General features: G+C 41.3%; 1 protein-coding gene across 1 annotated transcript in view; it reads left to right on the forward strand.

Annotated features, from left to right (window-relative positions):
* The first annotated feature begins 10549 nt into the window (after positions 1-10549).
* ATP8A2 (ATPase phospholipid transporting 8A2) overlaps positions 10550-17792 on the forward strand; it is a 691321-nt gene continuing 684078 nt past the window's right edge. The window contains exon 1 of the mRNA XM_075592224.1: positions 10550-11027. Within this exon, the coding sequence (XP_075448339.1) occupies positions 10615-11027 (413 nt within the window). The 5' untranslated portion in view covers positions 10550-10614. The remainder of the gene's footprint in view (positions 11028-17792) is intronic.

Here is a 17792-nt window from a genome sequence, read left to right on the forward strand (position 1 = left end):
CATCAGTATGTATGGAATAAAACATTACGAAATAATGTAGAAACTATCAGTAAGATGTCTAGAGAAGACACCAAAAACAGCACCAGCACCTAACCATCTGCTCTGCAAATTAATGATACTCTAGGCAGATTTGAAGTGAAACACACATCGTTCTGATTACCATAGGGATCATTGGTAATCAGCTTTTCAGTACTTGTATTGCTGCAGCGGGCTGTTCAGGTGTGCTACGTTTATTTCTCTGTGGAGTCACTGCAGAGACACATTATACCATGTCCTCTGTGGAAGCAGTGTCTCTCCATACGTAATTTGATTGCATCCTTAATGTTTTTAACTAATTTCTGTACAAAAGGTGTGAGCAGAGATAAAAAAAAAAAAAACCAGGGCAGTGTCAGAGCAGATGGACAGGCAGTAATTCTTTAATCCTATGTTAACTGGCAGCAGCACCAGGTAAAGGCCTCAAAGTGTACTGTACAGAATAAATATATCCTAGAAGGTTTCAGCTGTAATAAGGCAAGTGAAGTATTACACGTGTGATATCACTTTATCTAAACAAAGTAACAGAAGAGAAATATAGCTCTACTAGTGCATGGTCCCCAAAACTCAACAGGAATGATAAGGAAGAGCAAACAGTATTTACAATATGAAATAAAGGAATAGAGATGATAGATTATGAGATAAATACACTTATCAATACGGTACACTAAGCCCCAGATCCACAAAGCCCTGTTAAGTCACTTAACGTGGCATTAATCTTACTTATTGTGACAGTAACACTAACGGTGTATCTTCAAAGGACAATAACTAGAAATGGGCGGATTTTTTCATTGAATTTGAATCCGCTGCGGATTGGCCAGTTCCTTTCCGCGAATCAGTGTCAAAAAAGCAAATCCGCCATGTTTTTCCTATTACCGAAAATCCAAGTCCGAGTCTGAATCCGATAAACGGAATCAAAACCAATGTTGCATCAATGTGGAATCTGACTTTGGATTCGATTTAAACACATTCCGTGGACCGGATTTCCGTTAAATGCAATGTACAGATTTATTTTTTAAATCCAAAAATGCGAGCGCCATGGGCGGATTTGAAAGAATATGCGCAGGTTAAATTTACTGAAATCCGAACTCGGATTTCGACGTCCGTATCGGATTTTGTCTGAAAAGCGCTGGAAAATCGGTGTAGGGGGTTTTAACAAGTTCGTCCATCTCTTACAGTAACATACCGTTAAGTCATGTTTTCTCACGCACTCTCACTCTCAAGCACTGCGTTAACTATAATGGCAGTTGCTGATAATGACATGCAAATAATATTCAAATGAGGCTTTATTATAACATATATCTAGAAAAGTCTGTTATCACTTCGGGTGAACAAGACGTAGCCACTATGTGATGGGATCTGACGCTCCACGGGCCCCATAACAATGTGGGGAGATCACGTTCTGTACTCCTGTGGAGAGCTCAATGCAATCTATCCAGCAGAAGGATGGATACTCCTCTTCCATTTGCATTGTCAGTGATGTCGTAATCACGTAAATGCTCCTAAGAGTGGTCATGTGATTGCGATGTGCTGGAGGGGCCAGGGTATAAAGGTTCCGTTACTTACATCCAGATACTGAAATGGGGCTTTTACAGACAGGGCCGCCGACAGCTTGCCCAGGGCCCAGGACTAGAGTTTCCATCTGGACACACCTCTCTCTCACACACCACTTTGATTTCACCCCCCTCTCTCTCTTCCCCTCCCTATGTATTTCTCACCTCCTCTATCTCTCACACAACCTCCTCTCTCTCACTCCTCTCTCCATCCCTCGCTCTCTCTCACCCGTCTGTCACTCACCTCTTTTTCTACGCTCCCTATTTCTCTCCCTCTCTCATCCCCCCCTTCTCACACTCGAGGTGGGGTGGGTGGACGACATGCCCCCATTGTGACATGTATCTCTGTGAAATGTATCTTTAATCTGTGTTTGTGGGTTTAATCTCACTCCCCTCTCTCACTTAATCCCTCGTCTCTCATTCAATCTCCCCTTCCTTTCACTCAATCTCCCTCCCAAGAATTTTACTTGAGGATGGGAGGACGACCTCTCTCACGTTCCTCGCTCCTCACTCAACCCCCTCTTCTCACCCCATCCCCTTATTCAGTCTTCGTCTCTCACACCCACTCTCTCACTTACCCTTCCTTCTCACTCACCCCAGTACTTTCTTACTCAATCCCTCTCTTCACTCACCCCCACTTCTATCACTGAATTCCCCCCCAGGAATTTTACTTGGGGGGGGGGGTTTGGTCATACAGCGGAGGGGTACTGTGGCACACTCCTTTCTCACTATCCCCTGATGTCCTCCACTTCCCCCTCCTCTCTCCCCCTATCTCACTTAACCCCCTCTACTCATTCCTCCTCTCTCAGTCACCCCCTCTCTCACTTACCCCTCTTTTCTCACTCACCCCCTCCTTTCTTACTCAATCCCTCTCCTCACTCATCCCCCTCCTCTCTCACCCCTCCACCTCTCTCAATCCCCTCCCCCAAATTTTACCTGTGGGGGCTCTATGCCCTCTACCGCCTCCTCTCACTCTTCCCCGTCTCACTTAACCCCCTCCTCTCTCACTCACCCCGTCTCTCAATTACCCTCCCTTCTCCCTCGCCCTCCACCTCCCTCACTCAATCTCCCCTCCTCTCTCACTCAATCACCACTCCTCTCTCACTCAATCACCCCTGCTCTCTCTCAATCCCTCCCCCCTTTCCTCTCTCACTGAATCACCCAATCACCCCTCCTCTCTCTCAACCCCCCTTTCCCCTCTCACTCAATCAACCCTCTTCTCTCACTCAATCACTCCTCCTCTCTCTCAATCCCGCCCCCCCTTCCTCTCTCTCAATCCCCCCTCCTCTCTCACTCAATCTCACTCAATCCCCCCTCCTCTCTCACTCAATCTCACAGGGTTCACACTTTATAAATAAAATATACAAATAATTACAAATGGTTTTTATAGGAAAACTATTGAAATTGGACAAACTTGGCGAGCTAAATGGACCTTATCAAGGGCCAATCAGTTACTATCACTTTCTATTTTTCTGCGATATTTTTTTTTTTTTAAATGAAAGACAGAGAAGGGAATTTATTAGAACTTTTAAATAGAAGTGCATTGATGACAGTTCGGGTGTATGTATTAAGATTTTATTTTAAACTGTTTTGTGCGTCAAAATGTCAGTGCCAAAAAGCTGGTAAAATCTTCAAAAATGTGTGTTGTACTGTATATATGAAGTCTTCATACTGATGGCACATAATTTACGGCTTCAAATGATTTTTTAATGTATCCCTCATGTAGAATACCTGATTGAAACAATTTATAATAGATTCATGTATATTTTTTTTATTTACAACTAGTATTGGTAATTGTCAATTATGAGGTAATACGCTGAAGTGGCTCTCCGGGCCATTTTGGCCGCAAATCCCTAGTAGAGTTTATAGGGATTATCCTCCAAAACCCTACTGAAAGGTTACGTCGGCAGATATGAAATTAGCCCGTTAGCGTAATATAATTTACAATAACCATACTGTGGAAGTACATTTTGATAACCTATAATCTATTAAATCATCCGTGCTGCTTCAAATACATTATTTTGTTGATACACAGAAATTTAATTATCCGCCCAAACTATTAAGAGTCTTTTTAAAGGTTAACGCCCAGTTACACTTGGCGGACACTTATGACAAACACTTAATTGATCTTATCGTGCATAGAAATATATATATTTTTTTTCATACAAACCATTTACAGCGGTATGCCAAGCGCAGATCGATTCTGTGTGCCAAAACAAATGGCATTTTTTTTTTGCCGCGGCTGGAGAAATGTTAGCTTAGCACGTAGGCGCACTCAAGCGCAATTTAAATTGAATTTGACATGCGCCCAAAAAATCAGTGTGCAATGTTTTAACATCACTTATGAAAATGATCATGTTGCTATCAAAATCGGTGCTGTATGTGGCTACATCAACCATGTGAAGCATCTGCTAGTTAGAGAACTAGATGTAATACATTCCTGGCGCCTAACCAATCTAACCGTGACTGCAAACGTCAACTAGTATCAACAGAGACCCGATGGACGCCACACAAAATCAACCAGGCACAACTGAGAATGTTTTGTGTTATACTGAGGAAGGGATAACACCCCGAAATGTTGTGCTCTAGCGATTTTTTGTATATCCGTAAATGGTCTAAAAAAAAAATCCTTTATCACTTAAATGAGTTTGTATACATCTAGTTCTGGATGAAAAATCATTTGTTGGAAGCGAATTTCACACCGTTTTATTGTAAAGTATCTGATTCTGTCAGACATCTACAGTAAATGTCTGATATGTGCTCTTTTACCTAACTGTGTCTGTTAGGTACGAATTAGCCAGATGCTCATAAACATTTCTGACCATGGTACTATATAGTAGATTAGTCTGAATATCGAATGACATTACATGTATACCTATTCACACACTGTAAACCATTCTTGACAAGATAATGCTGAAACTGTAGCTCTTGTAAAGGGACCATATAATTCAATCTGTAACATGTTCAAATGATTGGAAGGGTGGCAAAAGATTCCATTTTAACAATGCAAAATCTTCTTAAATTATGTTTATTCTGATAAAGTTAATGTCAAACTAATACAGTACAGGCATACCCCGCATTAACGTACGCAATGGGACCGGAGCATATATGTAAAGCGAATATGTACTTAAAGTGAAGCAATACCTTTTTCCCACTTATCGATGCATGTACTGTACTGCAATCGTCATGTACGTGCATAACTGATGTAAATAACGCATGTGTAACAGGCTCTATAGTCTCCCTGCTTGCGCACAGCTTCGGTACAGGTAGGGAGCCGGAATTGCTGTTCAGGACGTGCTGACAGGCGCATGCGTGAGCTGCTGTTTGCCTATTGGGCGACATGTACTTACTCACGAGTGTACTTAAAGTGAGTGTCCTTAAAGCGGGGTATGCTTGTATTGAACTTTTATTCTTGGGATTATTAATAGGATTCAATTTTATAGGTTCACAAAGAACTTTCCACCATGCACTCAATCTTGCATGTTTCTTTCTTTATTTTTTTACACCAATTATAATCATTATTTTTTGAGAAATTGTGCACCTTTATAATGCTATGGTCTATATGCAAGTTTTGTAAAATAATAAATACCAATTATTTATTTATAAAATGTTTTACCAGGAAGTAATACAGTGAGTTACCTCTCGTTTTCAAGTTTGTCCTGGACATAGAGTTATGATGACAAATAATACATAGTTACAAATACAGTTACATAAATGAAAAGGGTACACATTATATACAATACATTGCATGCACTGTTCGAGAAGATGTATATTATAGGCATATGTAACAGTTACAGACCAGATTAAAATGTAAGACAGCCTTAGTTTTGAAAGAACTTAAACTGGTGGTGGATGCGAGAGTCTCCGGTAGGTTGTTCCAGTTTTGGGGTGCACGGTAAGAGAAGGAGGAGCGGCCGGATACTTTGTTGAGCCTTGGGACCATGAACAGTCTTTTGGAGTCAGATCTCAGATGATAGGTGCTGCATGTGGTAGGGGCGACTAGCTTGTTCAGATAGATGGGTAGCTTGCCCAGAAAGTATATGAAGGCAAGACAGGAAAGGTGAACTTTGCAAAAACGTCCCATTGAAATTGAGAGCATGTTTTATTTGATGCATCTTGTGCAGTTTTTTTGTTATCCAGAGTTCCACTTTTACCTTGATACATAAACCAATATATAAGTCAATATTATTTGGCCCATTAAAAAAAAGGTACCTCAATTAACAATACAGTATATATTCATACATTAATTGTAATGTAATTATCTTTCATCTAAAAATTAAGCTAGTACCCATTTTAGTCTTGGAGAAATATATACAGGATTTATTGTAGGCTTTGTTCCTTTTTGGGGAACATTGAGATTATTCATAGATTAAATACAATTTACATTTAGTCCCTTATTCAATATGATATGAAGTAGCTTCTCAGTGTCATTTAAAAAGGGATTGCTATTTACTGTATGCCAAGTTTCCTAACAGAATATTCCCTCTTTCAATGGGTCCCAGTGAGTCATTTACATATTAAGTTCCTTTTATAGGAATGATGAACATGTGACACAGTGATGTAAGTAGTGCTGGAAGAAGCCCTAATCAGTTCACCAGAGTCTAATAATTGGACACCTAATCATAACATCTGACCTGGAAGATAAAATGATCATGTCAGCTGGAAGATGCTGCCCATTGGTAACCTTCACAATGTCTCCCACTGCCACCTGTCAATCCAAGGGTAGCCAAGCAGCAGATAGGAGGGGAGAAAAGTACACATTGTCTATCTATAATGACTACCACTGTATTCATCTCAAACATAGAACAAGAGCAACAGGCAAAAGTGTGGGAGCTGGAAAGCAAAGGACCCTGAAACAGACACTTCCGTGTTAACACAAAGCAATACAGGCATACCCTCATTAACGTACGCAATGGGACCGGAGCATGTATGTAAAGCAAAAATGTACTTAAAGTGAAGCATGACCTTTTTCCCACTTATCGATGCTTGTACTGTTCTGCAATCGTCATATACGTGCATAACTGATGTAAATAAGGCATTTGTAACAGGCTCTATAGTCTCCCCGCTTGCGCACAGCTTCGGTACAGGTAGGGAGCCGGTATTGCTGTTCAGGACGTGATGACAGGCGCATGCGTGAGCTGCCGTTTGCCTATTGGGTGATATGTCCTTACTCACGAGTGTACTTAAAGTGAGTGTCCTTAAACCGGGGTATGCCTGTATATCAAATATCCATCTCTACATTATGTCGTCTAACATCGAGTGCCGGGGGCCCCCCTGGCACATCCACGGGAGCGCGGAACACATTCTCCACTATAAAAACGAGCTGAAAACCCATGACCTAGAAACTGCCTCATGGAGCCCCGGGAGTGTCAGACCTCATGATGTGGTGGCTCCATCCAGGGTGCTGTGCAGGAATAAAGACCATATACTGAAGGAGTAGTTTAGAGATAAGAACAACGTCTTGTAAGTGGGTAAACTTAGTTCAAATTTGTGAGTAATCTTATGGTGACCTTGGGCATGTCCCTTTATCTCCCTGTACCTCAGACACCAAAATTACATTGTACTGTAAGCTTTTTGGGCAGGGAATCATTGTATATATATTAAAAAAAAAAAAAAAATTTGTTCACAGTGAAGTCATTTTATTTTTTTTAATTGATTCATTTATTTTTTCTAGAGCTGCTTATCTAAGGTTTCCCACTTAATAATTTTCGGCTCCAATTTATGAACAGCCATATTTTAGCTTCCCTTCCAGTGTGCTTGTGTAAACAACCATGCACATGGGTAGAAGAGAGTAGAAGGTGATGTTAGCGCGGTGCGTTAGTTAACAATTACACCTATCCCTAAATATGTTGAATAAATTAAATATAAAAAATACAACGTACTGATTCGAGTAGTGTCATACACTTCTTTCAGTGTAAGTACGTCATAACCTTACTTCTTTCATAGTGTTCTCTTTAATCCCAGACCTGCTTCATGTAAACAAATCTGTAAACTTAACCTAGCCATACCAGGGTGTGTTTGAAATATCTTCCAATATGAAGGCAATACCCTGTATCCCGTTTGAGGCCAGAGTACGGATGTATTGCCTTCCCTCATCCTCTTAGGCTGCGTCCATAGTAGAACGTGCTAGCTTCCGCGCTCCTCTGTGACCCTGCGACTTGCTGAAAATACAAACTTGTTTGTATTGCGAAGCGCCGCTCTCCCTGTAGCGCATCTGCACGCGCTAGCACTATGCACATATGCATTGGTGTCCTAGTGTTTGTTTCGGCGCAAGCTACGTAGCTCGCGCCGTATCCTGCACTATGGAGGCAGCCTTAGAGCTAAGAGAAAGCTTGCAGGGTGTAAGGTAAAAAAAAAAAAAAAAGGCACCCAAACCTTTGTAGGGTCTATCATCTACCCTATGTCAACCGTATTTCAAAGAGGGAGAATCCAAAAAGCAGTGAGAATGCAAATAATTCCCTAGGATCTACAATTAGACACAAAAAAGTTACAGTGAGTGAAAAAGCGAGAAAAACCATCTGCCGTACACTGCTCAGCAAATAAAAATACCACTTGTGAGCACATTCACGTCTCAGACAGGTCTGCAACCATGCTTTTCCCCGTTATCTTTTACTGTACAATGCTTCCACTGCAGGCAGGGATTCTGGGTAATGACATGCAAATGCGCAATCACAGTGTGTCACCTTTTGCTTCTTGTCCATTTTAACATCGACCCCTATAAGCTTATGCCTAGGATCTAGGATGCTTTTGTATTTGAGTTGTATCCACAGAGCTAAGGAGAAAGTGAAGCTGGCAGATTTTGGTATGTTGCATAGTGGCAACAAAAACCCTATAGTGCAATCAAAGCACAGAAGTAAAGTCCGTTTGTTGGAGGAAAAAGGGCGACCGGGCTACACTCAGCATGAGAATTCTGTTTCCAAAAGTATTATGTTAGAAGAGTTCTCCATGCTGTAGATTCTAAAAACTGTAAACTGTAAACCGTCACAGGTCTTTTAAGATAAAGTGATGGGTGAAACACACACACACACACACACACACACACACACACACACACACACACACACACACACACACACACACACACACACACACACACACACACACACACACACACACACACACACACACACACACACTTTTTATATATCAGCCTTACAAAAAAGGCATAAAAATATATTTCACCAAAAACTGCTATATGTAATCGTGAATCTCCTATCTGAAAATTGCTGTAACACAAACGTTTGTGAAAATTGTGTGAAAAAAAGTTGAATATTTGAATACTGTGAATATTGCCAAATGAAAAAATAAAATAGAAACATGCATTTTTTGCATTTTTTGACCATGTAAATCATGAAAAATTCTCTGCTTCAATGTTTTGCAAATTTGTGAATTTATTTAAAAGAAATAGCAGAAACGTTTACAAAGGGAATTGCGAGAGGTTTGGGAGAGGTGTGTACATGTGTAGTAATGCCACAGACATACACTGCTTCTTTATGCCAATTCTAAGGAAAACATATGTGAGGTGTCTTGTGTGCAACTACATCTAGAAAGACTTTTAACATATGTGAATGACGAGATCTCAAACCTGCCACACATTTATACTTCTCCAGAACGTACACAGCTACAACTGTTGCCTATAAAATATTATAATACATTGATTATGAGGAGTTTTCATATGCTGCCAAGGGTCCAAGACTTGAGCTCATATAAAGACATTCTTTAGGAGTGGTATTAGAGGACAATTTCCTAAACCTGTGTGAATTGCTGTCAACAAAAAGTCAATGACAAACTGAGATATGGCAACCAGCAAACACACTAGGATGTTTTGGCTAGTTTTAGCAGAATCGTTTTTAATATACGTCTGAGGAGTGGGGAGGTGGTAACACCACCATGTTTGATGTGGGAAAATGGAGATACTTAATTCAGCGCAGGAACCTATTGCGTCTACGGAATTGAATATAAAACTGTTATCACTACATAAGTCAAACATGTTAGAGCTGTTTATGCAACTTTCACATCCAATGGCTGACAATACGAGGTTGATTTTGCACTCCTCACAATTGTAGTACATCACATTATTGTGAAGGCCTGTGGGATAAATAATCCCTGTCTGGAGTTAGTCCTTGGCCCTCAAGGCTCTTGTCCACATACAGCATCCCAGGATAATGCTGGAAAGTCATTTTCCGTTGGATCTTGCATTATTTAGCAAGCATTATCTTGCTTTTCCATAAGGGACTCTTTCTGAAGACAAATGGTCTCGCCCATTTGTGGTGTTTCCTGATTTTATACATGCACATTCAGAGGGGGAGGGGCATGCACATATACATTTATATTATATATTTACATTGTAGTTCCTAATGTTCAATAAAGTGAATCTGTGTTTTCTTTATGGGATTTCTAAGCCAGAAAGACTATAATTCCCTCCATTCATCAGAGCTAATGTTAAAAAGGCTGCTGTCAGTGATACAGTATGTGGGTGGGAGGGAAAATCTTTTGTTTAGCATTGTTACCTTTTGTTTAGCATTGTTACCTTTTGTTTATTCTGTTTATTTTTAGCACAGTGTGTCTGCATGAGAGTGATAGGTCTGTTTGTGCTATGTGCTTTCCTAAGCAGTCTTTGCTGTCTGTCTGCAGATCATTGTGCTCCTCTCTGAATAATATAACATCAGCACCCTGCCACCAAACAATGTGCACTTTCATTGAGTCCTGCACACAATACTGTACATACATAAGAAACACAAAGATCAGTAAAAAAAAAAAAAAAGCACAATTAGAAATACATTAAATCACAGACATCTCAGACGAAGTGCCGCTGAATAAAATAATTTAATCCATGCAACCATGGCTTCATATCCCCCAATAGAGTCTCACACATTATTAAGCAGAACATTATTCCATCGACATGTCTTTTTCCACCTAAAACCAACATCACTCACTCATATAGGACCTTGGAAATCAGGGATCCTGACCTCAATCCCTATATGTTAAGCAATGTTCCCCATCTCCTGGTTGTTGCTCTTCACTGCTGATGCTTCTACTACGCTCCTGCCTTCTTCCACTATCCTCCTCCTATCTGCTCCTCTGCATCCTCCTCCCTCTCTCCTTGTCTTTCATCTATCTCTCCTCCCCCTGGTTTCCCCTAACAGCTACAGAAGGGAGCACTTGCTTCTCTCCTCCCCTGACCCCTCCTCTCTCGTTATCTCACCCTCCTGCCTTTATATTCCCCTCCCCTCTCCTGTCTCTCGTTATCTGCCCCTGGGATCACCCTCCCCTGTGCTCTTATGTGCTCCCGGTAGGTCCGGTCTATTCGTCCTCGGGTTACAAGAAGGCAGATGATGAGATGTCCGCAGCCACGACCAGCGCTGACCCGGGTGAGGCAGCTGCCCGCATCATCCTCATCAACCTGCCCCAGACCTGCAAGTTCAGGGACAACAGGGTCAGGTAAGAGGGCAACACCTGGGCCAGGGTGTGGGGGTGGAAGCATGGGGCGTTGTGGGGGTGTAACTAGACCTCAGCAGTCAGACTCATCAGGCACATGCTGAGACAGTCCTGGTTTTGTAAATCCCACCCAAATATAGAATGTAAACAGCACTGAGTTATATAGAGAATAGATTTAAAGCTGGATCTGGTCCCACCCCTGGCAGTCTGGAGGGAAACCACTATGCACACCTGCTATAGGTTGTCAGGTACCCTGGTTTGTAAATCCCACGCAAAACAGAATAGGAACTTTACTGTACTTTTATTCTGTAATGATGGGCAGGGCCAGAGAGAGAGAGAGAGAGCGTGTGTGTTTGTGTGTGTGTGTGTGTGTGTGTGTGTGTGTGTGTGTGTGTGTGTGTGTGTGTGTGTGTGTGTGTGTGTGTGTGTGTGTGTGTAAAATCAAGAGCAATCAAAATAGTACATTTTCTAAGAACAGCTTTCAACTTTTATACAATTTTTAAATAATGTACAACCCCCTTAATAAAAGCAGTGTGTATTACATTTTTGGTAATCATTTCTTACTACACACACACACACACAGACTCACACAAAGACACACACACAGACACACACAGTGTAATATTTTGCAAATGTATGCAAAAGCATAAATTAGGTGGCTTTGCCCAGTGTTTAATACATTTTATTTTTAAATTTCTTTGTGCATGGCTCTTTGTGACATTATGGTGTGTGCATATATTTGAATATACAATGACACTGAAGGTGCCCCATGTGTGTATGTGTATATACAGTATATGTTATTATTCATCCTCTGCTCCCACTCTGCAGACTCTATAGAAAGGTCAGAGAATTGTTTGTGTATACCACCCTCCCCTTGTGTGACTGGATCAGCACACAAAACACAAGATCAATGTACATCCAAATTCTCTAAATGCCAACATTTCTTCATTATTAACTCTTTCTTATTACAAATATCATGTGGCATAAAATCGTGTTTAGTAACATAATTTGGTCAATGTATGGTAAGCTTGCCCACCATACTAAGGAAACCCCAACTCAGGCAAATGTAATGATGTAACTTTTTTTTACCATGCTTTCTGAGTTGAATTCTTTCCTTCAGTTTTCATGGAGGAAAAAAAAAATCTCTGATTTGCAAACTTAAATATCTTTTATACCTGCCATTAGCAGATCACATAGGAGTAGGTGGTTGGGAATCTTAAACCATTCAGTGGTTATCAGCATCCTTCCAAAAATACTAATCCAGTCCCGTGTGCACTGGTAAGCACACCCAGTGCATGTAGTACTTGCATTTTCTGGAGTGCTGTTGAATCGTGACCATAGCATAATGTATTGAACTTTTTCTAATATTTTATTTACGTTTGGGTTAAGTAATTTGGAAAGTCTTTCTAATTTCATTCTTTTATTTATTTTAACATTCTTTCACCATGTCCTCTCAGCTGAATTTCTCCTGCTTCTCCCTTTAATTTTTTATAGAGGAAGACTCCCTGATTTGCGAACTTAGTAGTGGGCAGGCTGATCATTGTACCTTGGAAAAATGTATGTCATTAAAAATCGAATTGACATGAAATATTAGAAATAGTTAAACAGGCACAGCATGACATAAATAATAAGAAAGGGTTAATAATGATAAAATGTTGGATGTGTGTTTTTAATAGGGTTTTTTTTATCTTTTAGCTTTTTTTGGTCACACCTCCATAGCATTCCAATTCCAGTAAAACGTTTTAATAACAATATGCACTGGATGAGCTTGCCACAACACATGGGACTGGATATAGATCTCAAAAGTTAAAGATCTTTAATTCAAAAATTCGGCTCTTGACAGAGCCTTTGTAAATAATAAATGACAATACACAAACGGTCGACAAAGCCAGGAAAAAAACACACTATCCCAAGAATGTAATAGGTCACTAGAGATATTGTCTGACTGTAGCATTGCAAAACAAAACCAATAGCAAATGTGTAAGAGGATGTACAAAACAGGAGAACTTTTGATGCCCTTATGACATTCCCTCTACATCATGAGGGCTTGCATGCCAGGCAGTGGTGTAACTACATATTTTGGACTTCCCTATACATTTTTTTAAAGGGCCCCTAAACAAAAAACAAAATACACGTTGTTTCCACTGGGATCCCCATGTGAGCGGCCTTCTGAGCACCCCTCCTCTCACACAACTTGCTCTCACCCCCTCTTCTTCTCCCTTCTCCCTCTCTTCCTCCCACTGTCCCCATCTAGCTGTCTCCCTGTCTCCCCCCTTTCTTACTATTCCTACACAATACACAATCCCCCCGCTACACAACACACACACAATCCCTCCCCGGCGATGTAGTGCGTTGACGCGGAAGCGTTATGAGAAGACAATACATTTTGTCTTCTCAGGTGATTGAGGAGACTGAGCTGATTCAGCCAATGAGGGTGAACCAGTTTTGTGACGTGTCGGTGATGCGTTTGCCACACCCCTGCCACGCCCTTGCATCGCCTCTGATCGCTTACCAAATCTCCTGCAGCCAAGTGCACAGATCGCTGGGCTGCAGAAGTGCGCGCGGCCGCGCAGGTAGTATAAGCTCTGCCTAAGGCTGCTCAGACCCTGTCTGTGAGCTCAGCCATGCGGGTGAGGAAATAGGCAGAGGGAGGAGGAGTTGCCTGTGTTCAGTGAAGGTCTCGCCCCCGCAGCAAGCAGATGCAGAGAACAGCAGCCAGCATGGAACTTGAGCCCAACTCCAGTGCCGGCCAGAACATTGCGGGGTATAGCAGCACGGTGGTTACGTCACTGATGCCAGTGGCCCTTATGATGTATGCATAAGTAATGCGATGTAGGAGGAAATCTGAGTGGTGTACACAATCGATAGTGGAACTCCCTTCACTTCTGCTCATGTCACTAGGGGCTGGCTGCTACTACATGATCGCTACCACAGGCGATCACGTTGTTGCGATCCGCTGGTTTTCCGGAAGCAAAAAGGTTAAGATCTTACAGAGTGGGCAGAATGATACACTATCAGAGATCAGAGGGATCAGCAGATACAGCAGTATCCCAATACTTACTAAATCAGCGTTAAACAAGGTCAGACAAATTCGATACAATCAGGGACAGTGCCACCAACACATATACAGTAGGCTACGTGTCATAGCAAATAGTACTAGGGTGTAAGGAACAATATATCATTCTAATATCAGCTACTGAAGCCAAAAATACTTACAGATGTAGCAAAACTTACTGTCTCTTGAGCCATGGCCGAAACAGCAAATATCCGCGCCTACGGAGACAGTGTCTGCCACGGTCGCACTGGGGAATTGGTTCCATGCATCTGGATTGGACCCTGCAGCCTTAATTCTCTGGTGCTTGGGCCGCATCTATCACATGACCACTGTTTGCCCCAGTGCCAAAGACAGTCTTCTTTGCTATATCTGTAATATGGGTGGAAAACAGAACAATTCCTGAGCTCCTCCCAGTTTGGGCTAAAATATGCTGGTGACATGTTTACATTTAGAACCTAAGGCTACGTCCCCGCTAGCGCTGAGCGCGCGGTGCTTGCTGCTTTTACTTACATAAATCTTTATGCGTAAGTCACCACTCACGTGGTGCGAGCGCGCTCATACGCGGGTACGCACGCTCACTCAAGCTTGGTGCTTGAGTAAACAAAAAAATGTAACTTTCAAGATTGCTCAACTTGCCCGCAATGCCCCCCCCCGCGCGCGCTTTTGAAATAGGCAGAACACCCGGCGCTCATGCTTAGAGAGGTGGTGATGTCACCGCTCCCAAGCATGAGTGTGGTCAGCGCCAGCGGGGCCGCAGCCTAAGTCTGTGTAACAAAGGAGTCCTTTGGTTACATCTTTTGATCAAAACCTGATTCAAGCCTGCCAACCGCGTCAAGGTAAACTCCGTTTAGCAGGCACCTACACTGAATATACGTAATTTCTTATTGTCCTATGGACTAAACTTTGTGAAGTATGTGAAAGTGCAGGGAAGGGGTTAAATAAATGAATCGTACTTATTTGGGATTTAGTGAAGTTAAAAGCTGGTCAAATCTAGTAAAAGTTCCTTTATAATAAAGGTAAATTGTGGGTGCACAAATACCCTACTGAGAAATCTTAATACTTACTGTACACTTCTCTTTCTGTCAGCCACAAACACTCACCTACTCTTCAGTAGAAGGTGAAGTGTAGACTGACAATAAGGTGTATAACACCTTTATGCTTATTGAGAATAATTAGCATCGAGGTATTATATATCCTCAGTTATACAGTGCCTGATCGGTATGCCTGAGTACCTCTCTCCTGTGATGTTCCTAATGCTGCCCTAGCTTTCTCTGACTGCATGGAGCCTGTTGTAGCCACACATAATAATCTCTTATATTTAGGCATTAGTAACATTTGTTTGGGACTGCTTCTTTTTGCTGCGATTTTTCTTTTGTCTTTTTACTCTAGAGAGGGAGGATTTATAAGGAAGTACCACAGATTTCTTTAAAAATTTGTGGGAACGGGCAAGAAGAAGGGGCTCATCCCCATAAATGTTACCCCCTCCCCCTGTTAACCCTTTGTGTTACCTTTCTCCCTTCCCCTCCCACTCCTCCTTTTTTGATTGTTTTTTTTTCGCTTTTGGGTCCCATTCCGTGATCTCTCTTGGATTTTTCTGTTATTTAGGACTTTTATTTCATTATTGTGGCTGTTTTTGCACTGTGCTTTTTTTCATCCACACATTATTACTTATTCTGTGTACACACTGTGTTCATTTCTTGCATGTGTGTGTGTACTAACTATATACACTGTGACCGGACACTTCATGCAGTGCTTTATTGTTGTGCTGGCCTGAGGACTCTTTACCACCCTGCTACACATCGGATACGTATATTAGGAGTCTCTGTACAACCTTTTCTCCTCTATACTCAAGATTTTCCTATGAGGATGGACATTGTTTCTTCTTATTACCAACATGACATTTTGTTCAAGCTCTGGACTCATTTGATACAATTGTATCTCACTCATTGCTCTTTAGTATTTCAGGGATTTCCCTAGATCTACTAGAATTGAGACTCTAGTCTCCTCCATATCCGCTGATTGTTCCAAATCCCCTTATCCTTGTATGTGCTATTGCCTTTATTACATCTTTCTGTGGCATATGTGTTGTATATGTGTTTGAGGTATTAGCATCTTGATTCTTGTATCCCTCAGGTCTTTTGTTCACATTTATGACCGGCCGGTCTTACGTACCTAGGAAAATATTTTTTATCTTAGGTTTGCACAATATATTTCATGATGCCAACCTTTATTTAAGCTGGTGGTGCAGCAAGCCTATCCTGTCAGTTTTTGATTTATATGCACGTTGTGTCTATTTTGGGTCCCACCCCACCCTTTTTTGGTTTTATATGTTTTTAACATGTTATAATTGATGACATTAAAGCTTGTTTATTTTCTAGTGGATATTGTGAGTGCTCGTTTTTGAGACTTTTTTTTGTCGTGTGTGTGTGTGTATATCTATATCTATATATAAATCATACGAACCAGCCCAAAGACCAGTAAAGAGACAGCAACCAGCGAGGTGTAATCCAAAATAATCTGTATTGAAATGAACAGATACACGAAAGCCAACGTTTCGGTCTCTGAGGTAGGTCTCCCTGAGAGACCGAAACGTTGGCTTTCGTGTATCTGTTCATTTCAATACAGATTATTTTGGATTACACCTCGCTGGTTGCTGTCTCTTTACTGGTCTTTGGGCTGGTTCGTATGATTTGTGGATTCCTATGGGACTAGCAACTGCCTTTTGCTTTACATTAGAGTGCTGACTGCTTTATTTATATATCTATATATATATATATATATATATAGATATAGATATAGATATAGATATAGATATAGATAGATAGATATATATAATCAAAAAATAAATAGATGATACCGTTCTGTGGCTAACGAAATGCTTTTATTTGTGCGAGCTTTCGAGGTACACTGATCTTTTCTTCCGGCGATGTTACAATGAATGAAGCAAACAAAAGGTATACTTAAAAACAGTGTCTCTTGGAATGTTATCTGTGCGAGTTCTTCCCACGGAGTGGATGTGTTTTATGGCTAGAGGTGTCAAAAGGTTCCTGAAAGCAAGTGATGTAAGAGTGTGTGTGTGTATCTGTGTGAATATAAATAAATGGAGAGCCCACAGTATATACTGGTACAGTGCTTTACAAAAGGTGTGTGAGGAGTGGGAGTGGATATAAATGGTGTGGGTAGGTGTGGAAATGTGAGAGATTATAGCACAACTAAAAGTGTGTGTGGATACTATGTGGTCCCTATTGGTGTATAGGGATGAAAAAACAAGGAGTATTAGTATGTGTAAGAGACAGCTGTGTGTGCATACATATAGCACAGTATGTACAGACATGGCCTTTAGCGCTCATGGGAAGAGAGTTCACTTGTGTCAGTAATGACTCATAAAATTTTGATCTCTGTTTAGGTCACCGCTAAGTGTCCCGAACAGTTGCATAAATTTGTATTCATGCAACCGTCTCTCTTTCGGTGTTTTAAGATTAACTTTGAGTATGGCAACCCTCAGATCGTTCATCTTATGGCCAGAGTCAGAGAAATGTTCGTCGACAGGACTGTCTCTTGTTCCGCGTGTGATGCTGTGGCGATGCAGGACTGAGGGTTGCCATACTCAAAGGTAATCTTAAAACACCGAAAGAGAGACGGTTGCATGAATACAAATTTATGCAACTGTTCGGGACACTTAGCGGTGACCTAAACAGAGATCGAAATTTTAT

This window comes from Ascaphus truei, chromosome 3, assembly GCF_040206685.1.
Source record: "Ascaphus truei isolate aAscTru1 chromosome 3, aAscTru1.hap1, whole genome shotgun sequence".
In the NCBI taxonomy this organism is placed as follows: Eukaryota; Metazoa; Chordata; class Amphibia; order Anura; family Ascaphidae; genus Ascaphus; species Ascaphus truei.